This window comes from Erpetoichthys calabaricus, chromosome 10 (genome assembly GCF_900747795.2).
Source record: "Erpetoichthys calabaricus chromosome 10, fErpCal1.3, whole genome shotgun sequence".
In the NCBI taxonomy this organism is placed as follows: Eukaryota; Metazoa; Chordata; class Cladistia; order Polypteriformes; family Polypteridae; genus Erpetoichthys; species Erpetoichthys calabaricus.
The window spans coordinates 19836988-19854050 of record NC_041403.2 but is presented as its reverse complement, the minus strand read 5'-3'; the positions used below and the strand labels follow the sequence as shown (position 1 = coordinate 19854050).

At 39.2% G+C, this 17063-nt stretch overlaps 1 protein-coding gene across 2 annotated transcripts in view; it reads right to left on the bottom strand.

Moving 5' to 3' along the window:
- The window catches only part of mier1a (mesoderm induction early response 1a, transcriptional regulator), a 72115-nt gene extending 55052 nt beyond the window's left edge, over positions 1–17063 (bottom strand). The window contains exon 1 of one of the 2 annotated variants that reach the window (XM_051932722.1): positions 16991–17063. In XM_051932722.1, the coding sequence (XP_051788682.1) occupies positions 16991–17053 (63 nt within the window). In that variant the 5' untranslated portion in view covers positions 17054–17063. The remainder of the gene's footprint in view (positions 1–16990) is intronic. The other variant, XM_051932723.1, reaches the window with a different exon arrangement.

The following is a 17063-nucleotide window of genomic DNA, read 5'->3' as shown; positions in this document are numbered from 1 at the left end:
GAAAGGGCAAAGTTAGTATTTACATTATACAGGTCTAGTGTTGGACTGGTACTAAAATTTTAACTTTGATATCAATACAAGCATTTGGACCTCAGTACTGGTACCAAAACAGTTCTGAAGCAAGTCAAGACAAGTTGGGGAGCATGCACTGGTACAGTGCATTGCCGCACCCACTACACGACAAAACAACTCGGGATCCCGGTTGGTAACACCCCAGGTAGACACGTGGTCCTATTCCACCCTCCATAAATGACCCTCTATCTGCCGTAGCCATGTGTTACGCGGGCAACCGATTGGCCTGGTCCAGCCACTTGGGTGTCCAACAATGAGGATCTTACGAGCTGGATCACCCTCGGGGAAACGCGTCACATGGCCGTAGTGCCGTTAACTGACGCTCCCTCACAATGCAGGTAATGTGCATCATTTGGGACTCCATGAGCAACCGCTCATTCGACACAAAGTCAAACCAATGGTACCCAAGGATTTTCCGGAGAGAGACAGTACCGAAGGAGTCCAGTCTTCGTCTCAGGTCACTGGATAGCAACCATATAGCAAGACAAGCACCAGGACTCTAAAGACTTGGACCTTTGTCCTTTTGCACAGATATCGGGAGCACCACGACCTCATTCCAGCGACCTCATGACCCCCCATGCTCTCCTAATCCGTCTACTGACTTCATAGGAAGAGTCACCAGAGACATGAATATCACTGCCAAGGCAAGTAAACCTCTCGACAAGGTCGACACTCTCACCGCAAACAGACACACTGCTGATGGCTGTGCCCAAGAGGTCATTAAAGGCCTGGATCTTTGGTTTTTAACCAGGACACTCGCAAACCCAGACAGTCAGACTCCTCACTTAGTCTCTTCAGTGCCCTGAATCAGAGCCTCCATTGACTCTGCGAAGATCACAGCTACGTCAGCAAAGTCATGATCCGTGAAACTTTCTTCACCAACAGATGCCCCACTGCCGTTAGACCCCACAACCTTGCCCAACACCCAGTCCATACAAGCATTGAACGGAGTAGGAGCAAAAAAAACACCCCTGACGAACCCCAGAATCAACTGGGAAAAACACAGAGGTTCCGCCTCCACTCTGCACAGCACTCACAGTACCAGTGGACAGGCTGGCCATGATATTCAGCAGCCTTGAGGGGATCCCGCGAACCCTCAGGATGTCCCACAGGGCAAGCTCGATCAACTGTGTCGAACACTTTACGAAAATCAACAAAGGCTGCAAAGAAACTCTGCCGATATTCACGTTTGGGCTCCATGAGAACCCTCAGTGCCAGGATGCGGTCGATGGTAGACTTCTTAGGCATAAAACCAGACTGTTCCGGTCACTGGTTGGTGAGCAAGTGATCACGGATCCTATTGAGGACGACCCTAGCAAGAACCTTACCCAGCACCGAGAGCAGTGTTATTCCCCCTCTAGTTGCTGCAATAAAGGGCGATCACCCTTCCCTTTCTAGATAGGGACGATAAGTCCCGTTTTCCAGTCAGTTGGGATGATGCCAGTCTCCCAAATGGAAGCAAAGACTGCTTGCAATGCCAGGAAAACAGCCTTACCACAAGCCTGGAGACGTTCACCCCGGATACCACAGATTCCTGCAGCATTTCCCCCCTTCAGCTGTTCACCACCTGTGTAATTTCAGTGGAATTGGGTGGTTCACAGCTAACTGGAGGATCAACCTCAAGAACCGTGGACCCAGAGATATCCAACATCCTAGACAGAGGATCAGCTTTGAACAGCTGCTCAAAGTAGCCAGCCCAGCAGGTCACAACTGCAGTGTCATCCGTAAACAACAACAAACAACAGATAAATACAAACACCCCTAAATCCTCCCCTCATCTTAATCTAGCTTCTCTAGTACACTGCACCATCGTGCCGCAGTATGCACTGCTTCCCTCTTGACAGCAATGAAGTCGAGATTGCATCAAAGCAACAAAGGAGGGGTTCTCCTGTGAGGACACAATGGCACTGAAGCAAACTGGGGGTGACTTTGTTTAGTGAAGTCTATAAAATGTTCATATATATATTCCAGTGTTCCTCTCCAATCCTTATCAAAGCAACAGTGATAAAGTGCACTAAATATTGCAGTTCACATTTAAACTTATCTTTTTTTAGTAGCCAACAGCAAATAAACACAACCAACAAATAAATAAATAGAACAAATAAAAATTAGTATGACTACAGTACAACTAGCTGAACTACAAGTTACAAAATGAAAGTTATTTCACACTTGAAACTGCACTCTTATAAAACAGAAGCTAAATTGACTCCCCAAGTGAAATGGCACACTTCAATGAATGGAACATAACATGACCACAACTGTGAGAGTTAAACATGACATGCTCCTAAAAGTTCTGATACATAAATGAAATTCATTTGCATTTGTTTAACAGACATAGAAAATAGAATACTGCAATGGGGAAAGACTTGAGCACCATATTTGGTAACACATACTATTGAAATGCCTCCTTTGAAAGATAACAGGTTTCAGCTTATTATTGTACATATGTCTGATTCATTTGACCAAAGCAAATCCCTGTGAACGAGGGAGAGATGCAGGTCATCAATTTAAAAAGCACAACATAATGAGAATGTACCTTTCTCCTGTTTCCCATTAATGATGCCTTACCTGCAAGTAACTGCTAACGATATTTTAGCAAAAAGATGCATGCATTTTGCACATTTTGAGCATATAACAGGATAACATACAAGTGGGTTATGTGACATAAGTAAGGCGAGAATGTTTCCCTTTCCCCACCCCCCCCCACAGATGTTTTTCCATTATTTGCAGCTAAGGAGCACAGTCCAAAATTTGGGTCATAAACATTTATGGTATCTATCTTCCTATTATATGACTTCTATTATATTTTAAACTTCAATGATTCATTAGTGCATCTGTCCTTTTACCTTGAACACGTGGTTGCCACATTAACCTGAAGCATAACAAATATACTTCTGTTCTCAGTGCAGTGTTCTCCGTAGCATCTTTTAGCCGGGCGCTCCCGGCTAATTTAGTTGAGGGCCCGGCTGTCATCTCACAATGTCATGTGAGATGACAGCAGCAGATCTACAGGCACCAGAGGTGGGTAGTAACGAGTTACATTTACTCCGTTACATTTACTTGAGTAACTTTCTTAAAAAATTGTACTTCTAAGAGTAGTTTTACTACACCATACTTTTTAATTTTACTTGAGTACATTTGTGAAGAAGAAACGCTACTCTTACTCCGCTACATTGGGCAAGTGTGTGATGATGCCGGTCCCCTACAGACTCTTCTTTTCTCCTTTTCTTTGATTCCTCCTTCTTTTTTTTGTGCAGACCCGTATATATACACTCCCGTCTCCGTCGGCCTTAATTACACGCCGCTGAAAGCCAATGAAGCAATTGAGAATGATCGCACCTGCATGTGCAGGTGTGACTCGCTCCAACTACCTCATTAACTCCCCGCAGTCGTGCAATTGCGCATACAGAGTGAGACACGGCTTTATGGATTTGAAACTGGCCTTTTTTATTTTGTTGAAGCTTCAGACCCCCTACACCACAAAGTGAATATACAGTATTGTACTTGCAATGTACAGTATATCTTGTCACTGTAAGTAGTTTGCACTGTTCAAACATACATGTTACCTACTGTAGGTATTGGCTTCAAAAGCTTTGTTGTGGAAAACAGATTTGGAACTTTATGTTATTTGTGCATCTTTATTTTGTAAAGATGTCATTTATTTTTACTCATTTTTTATTTTATTATTTGGAAATAGCAGAATTAGCACATTATTTTATATTTTTGTCTGTCTTATTACAACATTTCTAAAAAATAAATCATTAAAATCAAACAGTTACTCAGTACTTGAGTAGTCTTTTCACCAAATACTTTTTTACTCAAGTAATTTTTTGGATGACTACTTTTTACTTCTACTTGAGTAATACTATTTTGAAGTAACTCTACTCTTGAGTACAATTTTTGGCTACTCTACCCACCTTGGACAGGCATAGGCAGATCTAATGATCTGCAGAGATGGCAAGGGACAAGCCGGCAGGTGGGGAAATATTTTAGAAGCAGGATCGCATGTGGTGAGGGGAGAGACGTGGGGCAGGATGTTGCCGAGCGAGGACGAGGCGGAGTGGAGTTCACAAGCAAAGAGTATGGGGAGGTGGGCTTTCGAGAGGGGGCTGTACATGGTAATAGCAGGGGCAGAGCAGCTTAATACAGTAGCAAGGCAGTTCACAAGCAAAGAGGATGTGGAGGTGAGCGGGCAACAGGAGGACTGATAAAATAAAAAAAAAAGTCTAGTGGAACCAGTCTGTCAGATATCAGAAAAAGGGTGTCAGGAAGTGATGTCTCTTCTCAGTGTCAGTGCAGCCTCTGTAGTGCTGCTAAGCGTACAGCTGCTCTCTTCTTGTTCAGTACATAGCAAACCAATATATATATATATATATATATATATATATATATATACAGTTGTTTAAGCATTAGGTGTGTTCTGTGTGCAAAACTCCTTGTAGCACTCACTATGGTTCCTGTTAAAGTGACCCCATCTGCCATTCTTTTATTTGCTCATATTTGGACCTTCATCCATATTGCATAAAATGTGCAGAAACCCTTACAGCACACACTGTGTCCTGTGCATACGTTTTATCACTGAATTGCTGAGGGTTTTGTTAAAGTGACCCATCTGTCATTCCTTTTTTTGTTCAAAGACATTGCAGAGTCTGGTCCATCAGAGGAAATCTCTTCAGCACACACTCTGCTAATTGATAAATCTAAGCACTGCTTATCCGGCATCAACAAACAGTGGTTTAAAGATTTTGATTGGCTAATGGTCAAAGGAAATGGTATGTGGTGCTCATTGTTAATGAAATATTCAAACAAACATCCCGCAAGGAGGGAGTTACCTTGGGTAAACATGCCATGCACAAGAATTTGAAAAGAAAGCTTGCTGGACCATGAAAAAAGTAAAACCCCCCCCCCAAAAAAATACATATATAAATCCATAAAAAATCCAATAAAAAGTGGGAATAAAAATCAATAAATAAATCCATTAAAAAATTGGAGGTTAAAATGCAGTCTAACTCCTCCTGATCTCAGCCCACCTCCTTTTCATTCTCCCCGGCTCACCCATTGCTTGCGTAGCCGGCGGAAACTCAGCAGCCACAAACTCCTTTCGGCCGACCTCCGTTTTGGCTGTCTCCAGGCATCATGGCCAAACCGTCCGAGGTTGGCTCTTCTCCCTTCTTTCTTCAAGCTCACGTGGTCGCACCTCAGAAGCCTAGGGAGGGCACCTGCCTTGCTTGCCACACTCCACCTGGATGTTCAGTGGGGCGACTTAGCCCCTACAGTGCAACAGCTAATGCTCCTTCACGGGGCCCCAGCTCGTGCAGTCTCCTTGCAGGTGGCCAGATCGCCCTTCTAAGACTGCCTTTCATGTCCTTTAACCTCCTCATGTTTCTTTTATTCTTTGATTTCTCCATCTTTGAATTATTTCCCTTTGAATTCTCCCCCTTTTCTTGTGCCGACCCGTATATATAATATATATTATACAGTATATAGATACACATATATATACTTCTTAAGGGCGCAGCACCTTAATCACCCACCGCAGGAAGCCAATGAAGCAATTCAGAACGACTGCACCCACATGCGCAGGTGCGACTCACTCCAACTACCTCAATAACTCCCCGCGGTAGTGCAATCGCGCCCACGGAGAGCGACACAGCTCTATGGATTTAAAACTGGACTTTTTTTTTTTTTTTAAGCCGTGGACCCGCTATACCACATTTTTTTCGATCGTTACTCCAAAAATGGTAGCCCTTCAATTTTCAAACATGAAAGTAGCAGGCAAGAATGGACAGATGCGTCAAAAATTATCAGAAGTCAATCATACAAAGACTTCAATCCAAAATAGATTTTACTAAAAATAGCAATGACATCAGAGCTCAAAGAGTCGTTTCCAAATTTAGCCAAACTAGCTCATATTAGGCTGGTGATCCCAGTGAGCACAGCTGAATGTGAAAGTGGGTTTTCTGCCCTTAAAAGGATCAAGACATGTTTGAGCAATCGCATGAATCACAGCACGCTAAATAATCTCATGCTGATCTCCTTGGAGGGCCCAGATCCTGGGGACTTTGATTATGGGAAAGCTGCAGACAACTGGGCCTCTAGGAAGAAAAGAAGTATTTAACTCAAGACACCTTCTGCATATGCAAGTTGGCTTTAGAGAGTATTTTTTTTCCTTCATTAGGTTTCCCTTTTTTTTTTTTTTTTTTTTTTTTTAAATTGTTTTCACTTTTCTTCCCGACAGCAACAATACTTGTGCCTCTTGGTTTATGTCATAACAATTGTTATTTAAAATTTTTGTTAGGGCTGCAGGATCCTTAATTGGATACTTCTTAAATTTAATAAAAATATTCTGGCAAAAGTGTCAAACCTTAAAAAAGGAAGTCATATTGAGCATTGGAAAATAATAATAATTAACTAATAAAAATAGTGCACATTTAATTTTCCCCACCACCAAATTTCCACATCCTGCCCTACCTGGCTATTTTTTCATGCAACCCGGCTAGAAAAAATTTCTGGGGAGAACACCGTCAATGGTTTACATTTGTTCTTTTCTTTAAATGTTTCTGATTTTCCTCCTAAAGTATTTTCTTTGCTCATGAAGAAACATATTTTCTCATTATACAGCACATTATTCCAAAATATATGTCAAAATTTTCTTTTGAATAATTCTGGTTATGACTTTATGATGTCATTGGCAGCCTTCTGTAACTGTGCAATGCAAAACACTGTTGCATGAGGTATTTTGTGCAGTATTTATGGCATGCAAATAACCACATCAGTGTTTAGTTACAGTTTTACTGTAGACCATTTCCACAGCAGAAGGACAACTCAAAAAATACACAAGTTTTGCCAGTTGGAAATATGCTCACCTTAAGCTGAGCCATCAGCCTAAGTCATCCTCTAAACAGGCTCAAAGAGGGTAGGAGAACTGGGCTCCATAGCACTTGCATAAATGAAGTTCAAAATTAAAGCAACTCAAGGAAAAAACACACAAAAAAAGCAAGCAAAAAGAATACCACAAAATAAACGCTAGGATAAGTTAAAGTCAAAGAGAAGCTGAAAATAGCAGCTCACAGAGTGGAACACAACTCACAGCATGATAATGGTTCAGCTATTAAGGTGTCATCACTTACCTAGCTGATGCCACAGCATTTGAATCAACAATTATGGGTCTTAGTAAGCACAACTGACAAAAGTAATGTGTATTCAGCCACAACGCTATCCAGACATGATATGTACCAATGCCTTCAGTGTTAATATTGGAGGAAATCTCCTTTTTCATTGAGATTTCCAAAGACTTTTGCACAATGCTGTACTTAAGTTAATTGCATATCATGTGGTGTTTCATTTCAAAGACAAATGCAAATCAAAAACAAGTACAAATCATAGATTATTTCATACTTACAAAAAATCCTTTTATTTGCTGTTTCATCTAGTTAACTATTTACATGTATAATTTCAAGATAATTGGTAACTACAACATCTCAACATGGTTATGTGTTGTATGTGTTCTACAACAAACTTTTGCTTAGCTTTACATGGCACAAATAAAGTCACTAGATTCCATTTAATCTATTCCTAAACCGAGCAACAGCACTTTAGGTGGAAGGCACAGATCATGTTTCACTTCAGCTAATCAGGAAAAAAAAATTACTTCCCTATTTGCTCACTCAGTATGATGTACAGCAAAGGTGATTTCACACTAAAAACCTGGTCCAATTTACTAACTTATTTGTTTTTGTCTTGCTACAGACTGACAACTCAAAAATACCTATGAGTTTCACCAATAGGAAATATGCTCATCTTAAACCATTTATGAGTTGTGCTGAACTCACGTTAAATAAATATAACAAAAGAATTCCCATTATATTAAATAATTAAATCAGAGTTCCATTAGATTTACATATTCAGCATTAACCAAAAACTCAAGCAGTTTTTCCAATAAAGTGATGCAAAGACCTCTAAAAATGGCTTAGTCATGCAGTACACAAGTATTCATTACTAAACCTGCTTTATCCAGCGTATGGTTTCAGGTACCAGGGCCATCGTAGCAGCAGAAAGCAACCATGGAGGATGGTGTGACTGCATCACATAGCATATTCAAGCTGATGTGGAGTCACTAACCTAACATGCTGAACTTGAAATGCAAGGACGTGTGTGCCTTCAGTTTCTGAAGTACTGATTATTTTTGATTTTAAATCACAGAAACAAAGGGTCCAGCTAAGCTAAACCAAAAAATGGCATAATAAAAAAAAAATCCACAAAAGACAAACACATCATGGATGTCATTTCATTTGCTCAATTTATAGAAACACTAGCAGGGGCTACCTGGTGCTGCCCAGAGTGTGGGCACAAACTAAATTTCAGACTGGAGCATAGTCTATGATGTTACTCCGCACAAACAGGGAATGTGTGAAAAATTCAGCACAGATAGATTCAACTGTGTAGATATGCATACCAAACAAACACATTCAGCTTTACAGATTAGATGATTTACACTATAAAAAATAAACAATAATTACTGCTGAAATAAATTCTGAGACATAAGACAGGACTTTTTTTAAGCCATGGTCACAAATCAATCTAAGCTCTACAGTGTGGCAGGACATACCATGCCAATAAAAGCAGTGAGTTTAGTAGCACAAATTACTCAAATAATAAGAATTATGAACAGCTAAAAGCATACCAACCAAATTTAAATTACCATGAACATTAAAGGTTGCGTTTTTCAACTACATAATGTACATGCAGCCATATGTTGCACTCCACTTCAACTGGGAAGTCATAATTTTCAACTGGAATGCCCCAACAAGTCTGAATATTTTCCTGCTCAGAAATTTAGGGCTTGTCTGTCAAGTCTGATTTTGTCAAAATTCAGATTATGAAGTCACTCGAAAATAGCAATGTGCACCATAAACTTTAGTGAAAGCTGTAGCATTATACTGTTTATTTGCACTTCTATTTGTGTCTCATCAAATCAGTCGTACATACAATACTGTACAACCTCTATCTCTGGACATGTTGCCATAGTGACTGGATGTGTAAAATACCACGTAATGCACTTTTCAGTAGTTGTCTGTATACCAAAAGAGCAAGGACAACAAATGTTTTCCTGGAGGCATCTATTGTTTTTCCAGATGTTTTACTGGAACGCAGTCAGCTCAGGTGTGACGCCATTCCCAGCTTCAACAACAATCCAAGATAAATGGAATGCAGCAATATTACCTTCACTTCAGACCAGGTAATACACCTGAAGCTAAGAATGCTTGGGCCTAACCAGAACATGAATGGGAGATCATCTAGGAAAAGCTTGGCTTTCTGCAGTAAGAGGTGTTGACGAGGCCAGGAGGGAGCACTTACCCAGTGGTCTGTGTGTGGATCCCAATGCCGTAGTGCAGTGATGGGGACATTGCACTGAGAGGAGAAAGAGAAAAAAAAAAAAAAAAAAAAAAAAGTGCTGTCCTTTGGATGTGACGTAAAGTCAAGGAGCCTCATGCATAATGCTGTGCATAGAATTCACACTAAAATATGGTGTATGGACAAAAACAGAAATGTGTGTACGCACAAACAAAAATCCAGATGCATAAAACTGTGCGTACACCAAATTCCACACACTTCCCCTCTATAAATCACGATGAAAGTGAAATTTAATGCACATGCATGTGCCTACAGCCCCACCCCTACTCCTCCCAGAATTTTGCATATTTTAATATGCAAATCAAAATAAATATCACATTCCGTTTGGTGTTTTGTTAAAAGATAATGGCAAAATAATGTGGAAAAAAAATTTCAGCAAATGCAAAGTGGAGGCAAAGAAAGATGTACTGTTTGTTGGCTTAAGCAGTGGTATAATCAAGAAAATTAAGTTATAGAGTCTCTCCGCTACACTGTCACTCAAGTTCAGAAAGTTGCAGAGTTCCCAAATTAAAAAGAAGCAGTCAGATATCAAAGTCAACGTGAAAAGGTAAGTCACAGCCCAATGTCTGTTTCAGATAATATTACAAACACTCTTCCTCCCGTGCCAATGACACAACTCCATGTGGTGATGGTGCTGCCGTGCCCAGCACATCTTCAGATGTTGGTTGCACACACACCTCTGCCCCGGAAATCACTAGGCAACCACTTGGCTGTGTGTTGACTGACGCTGTTCTGGAATCACAAAATGCAATGTGGATGCTGCAAGAGATGTGGCCACTGAACTAAGGAAAATAAGGGCTGTACTATGTGATATTGATCTCAATTTAAATTAATTGGTTAATTTAATTGGCTGCATCTGATTACCTGTTTTTACATTCTGCTAATTATATTCAAATGAAGTTGTAATGCTGTCCAATTTGGCTTATCATTTCGTGGGTCAGGTTCATCATACCACATCTCTTCAGGTACAGGCAAGCTACATGCCTGCACAATGCAACACATTTTCTGTGGACTATAGAGCAGCACATTAATAGAGTGGAAATGCATTCTATTTACATAAGCAAATTCATTCTCTGAAGGCACCTTTATAGTGTAGCATCGGCGCCGAGCAACACCACGGATCCATCATCTTCTCTTTACATGGCTATCTGAGTTGACTTGCTATCTTTAAAAACACCTGCTTGCCTTTTGCTGCACCAGTTGGAAAAACCATCTGTGACTATATGGAGCCAACGTTTTTATAGGTTCTCCAGCTATACATGATGTAATGCCAGCTCACTGTTTTGGAGATTCATCCCTGGCTGATTTAACTTGTCCAGCGCCGTTGCAATAGCAATGTGCATGCAGTTGACCGCTCTGATTACATTAGAAAAACAGTACATTGCTGCGAATTGCACTTTGATGTTTCATAGTTCATCCACAGTGTAAGGAAATCTTATATATCTGGATGTCAAGCAGATAATACCATCCTATGCAGAAGGCATGGTGCAACTCAGTGATGTTTGTGAAATACTCGATCAGTCAGCAAATTCACATTGAAAATTTCCCATGGTTAAAAACCTGAGAGTGGACAGAACTTGCAAAGGAGCAGGTAGAGTACAATTCCTCAAAGTCTGCCTTTGTAAAGCTGGCGCCAGTTCAGCACACGGCTCCAAGAGGATAGATCTTGGAAATCGAAATCAACTTAGAAACCAGTCATCATCGTCTGTAAATACTTATTGAATTATTACAATCAAGTGAATTAAATTTGTAAATGATATATAATTAATTTCGGTGTATTTCATAAATCTCACGTCATTGATGCGAATATAAAAAAAAGGTAAATGGCACTGAAGCAGTAGCACTGCCTCCAGTTTGCAAAACTGAGCAGAAACATGCATACACAAGATAGGGGGCTACCGCGAAAATGTGTGTTGTTTTACATCAGCAGCTTTAAAAACTTCTAAACATTCTAAACAATCAATCCGTTTATAGTGCCAACTATAATAGCGAGGATAATGTAAATAATAAGGTGGAAAGATTTAAAACTAAAGTGAGGGCTTCTGTTGACTTAGTTGCACCTGTAAAGCCAGTTTAAAAAATCTTCTAGCATTGTTATACCATGGAAGACCCAAAGAGTGTCTGATTTAAAGAGAACATGCTGTAGAGCTGAGCGTAAATGGAGGAAGACTAAACTAACTATCCACTATGAAATATTAAAAGTTAAAATAACAGAATACAATAACGCAGTCAGTCTTGAGAGGGGCTGCTATTTCTCTAAGATTATAAATAACAAAGCTAGTAATCCCAGAGTCTTATTCTCGACAATTGATCGTTTGCTAAACCCAGGTAACTCAAAGGAATGCCTCCTAAGTACTTCCAGTAAAACCTGTGAGGCTTTTGCTGTATTTTTCAATCAAAAAATTAATGATATCAGAAATAACATAGTATATCTCCCCAACACTAAAGATCCTCCTAAACCCCAGTATTCCGTTGTAAACAAATTAAACTCTTTCACTAGGATAGATTTACCTGATTTACATAAAATAATTTCTCAACTGAAACCCTCCACCTGCACCCTTGACCCAATACCAACAAATTTTTTCAAAGAAGTATCGGGCATGTTAACTGATAATATTCTTGACATAGTAAATTCGTCATTAGATACGGTGGCGTTCCCAGACTGTCTCAAGACTGCTGTAGTTAAAACCCTACTTAAGAAAAATAATCTTGACCCCTCTGCTCTTGAAAATTTTAGACACATCTCTAACCTACCTTTCTCAAGTAAACTTTTAGAGAAGGCAGTCATTATGCAGTTAAATGACCACCTCAATAAACATGCTATTCTTGATAAATTTCAGTCAGGTTTTAGAACAAATCACAGCACAGAAACTGCACTTGTTAAAGTAGTAAATGACTTGCGGGTAAATGCAGACAGAGGCCATTTATCTGTTCTCATCCTCTTAGATCTGAGTGCCGCATTTGACACCATTGATCACAATATTCTTAGAAATCGCCTTAGTCAATGGGTGGGCCTCTCTGGCAGTGTCTTAAATTGGTTTGAATCCTTCCTGGCAGGGAGAAAATTCTTTGTTAGTTGTGGTAATTACAACTCAAGGACACATGATATCCAATATGGTGTTCCACAAGGCTCTATCCTGGGTCCGCTGCTCTTCTCAATCTACATGCTTCCGTTAGGTCAGATTATCTCAGGGCACAACGTGAGCTACCACAGCTATGCTGATGACACACAGCTGTATTTATAGCACCTGATGACCCCGATTCTATTGATTCACTAACACAATGTCTGACTTGTATTTCAGAATGAATGAATAGTAACTTTCTCAAGCTAAATAAAGAGAAAACTGAAATCTTAGTGATTGACAATAATGGATACAATGAGGCTATTATTAGGATTAAAAGTCAAGATGGAGGTAAAAAGCTTAACTGTTGACTGTAATCTGAATTTTAAATTGCATATTAATCAGATCACTAGGACAGCATTTTTTCACTTAAGAAACATAGCAAAAGTTAGACCTCTTATATCATTGAAAGATGCTGAGAAATTAGTTCACGCATTTGTTTTCAGTCGACTAGATTACTGTAATGCAGTTCTCTCAGGAATACCCAAAAAAGACATAAATCATTTGCAACTAGTGCAGAATGCAGCTGCTTGAATCCTAACAAGGAAAAGAAAATCCGAGCACATTTCTCCAGTTTTGATGTCACTACACTGGTTACCTGTGTCATTCAGGATTGACTTTAAAATTCTGTTTATGGTTTATAAAGCCTTAAAAAATCTCGCCCTCTCTTATATATCGGAATGTCTGACATTTTATATTCCAAATCGTAATCTCAGATCCTCAAATGAGTGTCTCCTTAGAATTCCGAGAGCAAAACTTAAAAGAAGTGGTGAGACGGCCTTCTGCTGTTATGCACCTAAAATCTGGAATGGCCTACCAATAGGAATTCGCCAGGCTAATACAGTGGAGCACTTTAAAAAACTGCTGAAAACACATTACTTTAACATGGCCTTTTCATAATTTCACTGTAATTTAATCCTGATACTCTGTATATCCAATTCATTATAATAACTATACATGGTAGCTCTAAAATCTGTACTAACCCCTATTCTCTCTTTTGTTTCTTTTTCTGGTGTCCTTTTGGTGGTGGAGCCACCACCACCTACTCAAAGCACCATGATGTTTCAACAGTGAAGAATTAAAAGCCAGAAGTCTGCATGTCCATCATCATCAAGTCCTTCCATGAGAACCCCAGACACAAGAGGTCTATTTCATTTATGTTAGGTAGAATGCCCAGAGGGGACTGGGCGGTCTCGTGGCCTGGAGCCCCTGCAGATTTTATTTTTTTCTCCAGCCATCTGGAGTTTTTGTTTTTGTTTTTTCTGTCCACCCTGGCCATCGGACCTTACTCTTTTTTTTATGTTAACTAATATTGTCTTATTTTAATTTCTTATGTTGTTATATATTTTTTTTATTTACTGTTCTTCATTATGTAAAGCACTTTGCCTAGCACTTTTTCATACAAAAAAGTAGCTCAAATAAATGTGATTATTATTATTATTATTTACACCAAGTTTAGTTTTTATACATCTCAAATGAGGATGTAGGATGTACCACGGTGTCCTAACTAAAATTGCCCACTATGGCCCAATCATTCTGGCCCCCTAATCAACCAGTTTGTAATTTTCATTCTCATCCCATCACCACCTAATGGGTGATGTGTGCCGAGTGTACTGGTGCACACAAATGACTACCACTGCGTTATTCAGGTTAATGCTGCACATTGATGGTGATTAAGAGCTTCCCCACTGTCTATGTAAATCCCTTTGCGTAGCAAGAAAAGTGCTATATAAATGTAATTATGATTACATGGCTTTCTGTATGATGTAGTTATTACCTCCACACTAATTGTCAACTTCTCAATTCTCTCTCTCTCTCTGAGAAACTGTACATATAACTTTACAATCCTTTACATGAAAGCTTCATGTTCTACCAGAAGTGGACTTCTCTCACTTCCATAAAAACCACACAAATCCTCTAATATCATTAATAAATTCTTCCCATAACTGACACAAAAGCTAATTTAAATGGCAGAATGACATAAAAAAAATGAGGGTGGAGTGTAAAAAGCTGAAAAAAACTCTGAAACAGTGAACCGTGTTACAGTTCATACCACACCAAGAAAAGCATCAACTTTAGCAGCACAAATTACTCTCATAGTATATGCATGATGGAGAGCTAAAAGCACAACGAACAAATCCAATTACCATTATCATTTAAGGTTGCATTGCTGCACTACACACTCTACATAAGTTTCTATATGAAACACTTAGGGCCGGCATACTAGCTGTTTCAATATATTGATTGTCTTCCTCTCTCAGTGTAACTGTAGTCCTTTATGAGAATGCTTCAGATTCTGCTTCCAGTAACCCCATCTCACTTCAACAAAACCATACAAATCCTCAGACAGCTTTAATAAGATCTTTTTATAAATATAAAAATGACATAGACCAAAGTGAGCATTTATTGTGAAAAGCTAAGAAAGGCTTTGTGAAACTGTAAAGTATTGTAGGCTGAGGGTGTGAAACTTGAACATTTATATTCACTTATTTGGGCAACCCATTTAATCAAGGCGATATACCATATAAGGCATTTGAGGTGTAAATGGTTATATTTCTTTTGTTTTTCCAACTGGAGCACCACCAGTAGGTGAAGCAACTTGCTTAAATGTTCACACAATGGGAGCAGCGGGATTTGAAACCACAACCTCACAGTTTGAAGTCCAAAGCCTTAACCGAAATCAGTAACTGAGTAATCATGTAAACAGGCAGTACTATACACTATACTGTATTCCTTCTCAATCACTCAGGTCTGCTGAAACATCTATTGATGCCAGGCAGTGTGGTAGAGTGGTTAAGTCTTAGGACTTCAAACCCTGAGGTTGTGGATCCAGATCCCACCACTGACATTGTGTGACCCGGAAGCAAGTCACTTCACCTGCATGTGGCACCAATTAGGAAAAACTAAAAGAAATGTAACCACTTGTATCTCAGATGTTGCAAGCTGCTTTGGATAAAAGCCTCCTCTGAGTGGCATCAAATCTCAAAACTGGTTCTTGTCAGGGCACATCCTAGCTGGAAGGATAAGCTGCCCACCTCCATTTGAAATTGACTCCCTCAACGTGTTTAAGAAGCATTTCAAAGCTTTCTCGTTTGGTGAATTTCTGTCTAAACAGTTAGGTATATTTATTATCTAGGGATTGTAACCAATGTGTATTTTGTTTTGAACTCTCTAGTTGTGATGATCAATTTCGTAATACCGTCCTGTCACAGACCCCCAGACTTATGTTTATGTTGACCTCTCACTCAATTATACTTTCTTTCATAAGCCACTTTAGGTATAAAAAAAACATCTGTTAAACAAATAAATGTAAATGTATTGGTTGCTGGGAATACAATAAAAAGGTAGAACCAATTTTAAAAAATGGCTACAGAAAATATAATTATCGTTTAGTTTTAGCTTTAGTTTTTGCAATAGGAACGTTTCACTAATCTTTCAATGACTGGACAACTGATCTCAAACGCAGTTGGCAACTACAACCTTGACCTTGACATTTACAGCTAAAAAAATATATATGCTTTCAATGTTTCTGTCCTTAGACGACTCCAAGCTCTATGTGAAACGTTTTATAATATTTAAGACTCGTTATCGTTTTACGTTAATACTTCTGTCGTTAGTACATTCATAAACTAACGCATTTTGACAAGCAAAACAACTATATATCGATTTCGAAATAAAACACCGATAATGTAAAAATGATTAGAAAAACAATTAAGTAAAAGGCTAAATCATACATTCAAAATATGCTTACTGCCTTAACAGACCACGGACTTTACAACAGTAATCCCAATTTCATGATGCGTAAGCCATAAAGACCAAAACAGAAAGCAAAAAATAAATAAAACCAATATAGATGGGATTTAAATCATTACACACATACAATAAAACCAGAGTGCGAAAACAGCCCACCGGCAAGTAGCAGCCCCATTGCTCGAACATAAAACTTGACTGCTGGACCCCGGTCTTAAAAAGCGCGCCTCAAATGCAAGGCTAAAAAAATCATTTCAAAAAGGTACGCATTTACGCGCTGAAAATACTTCCACGAAAATAAAAAGTCTGGGCGGAAAATTAAGAAGCAAAATTAAGAATAATATCAGCCGCACCCCGCAACTTCTAACTGTGTTACGTCTCAAACTATTTCAACACGTAAGTTTTCAAATTTTCTATGCTTTTTATCAGTTAGCTGATACCAGAAATGCAACAAGTTTATTCCTCTTCAAAACTATCACACCGCTGTCGTGTTTTACTGTTACATGCTATCACCGAGGTAAATATTCACGTTCAGTTTTCCGTCTAAATTATAGATTTTACTTTCTGCTATATGCCCGCCTTATATTAGACTAAAGCGACTCCAAATAATATTTATATGAGTTTCCTCTTACCTCCGCCATATTTGCTTGCCCGAGGGTCACATGGTGGGTCATCGCCAGAACCCGGATGAACATTGAATGTAGT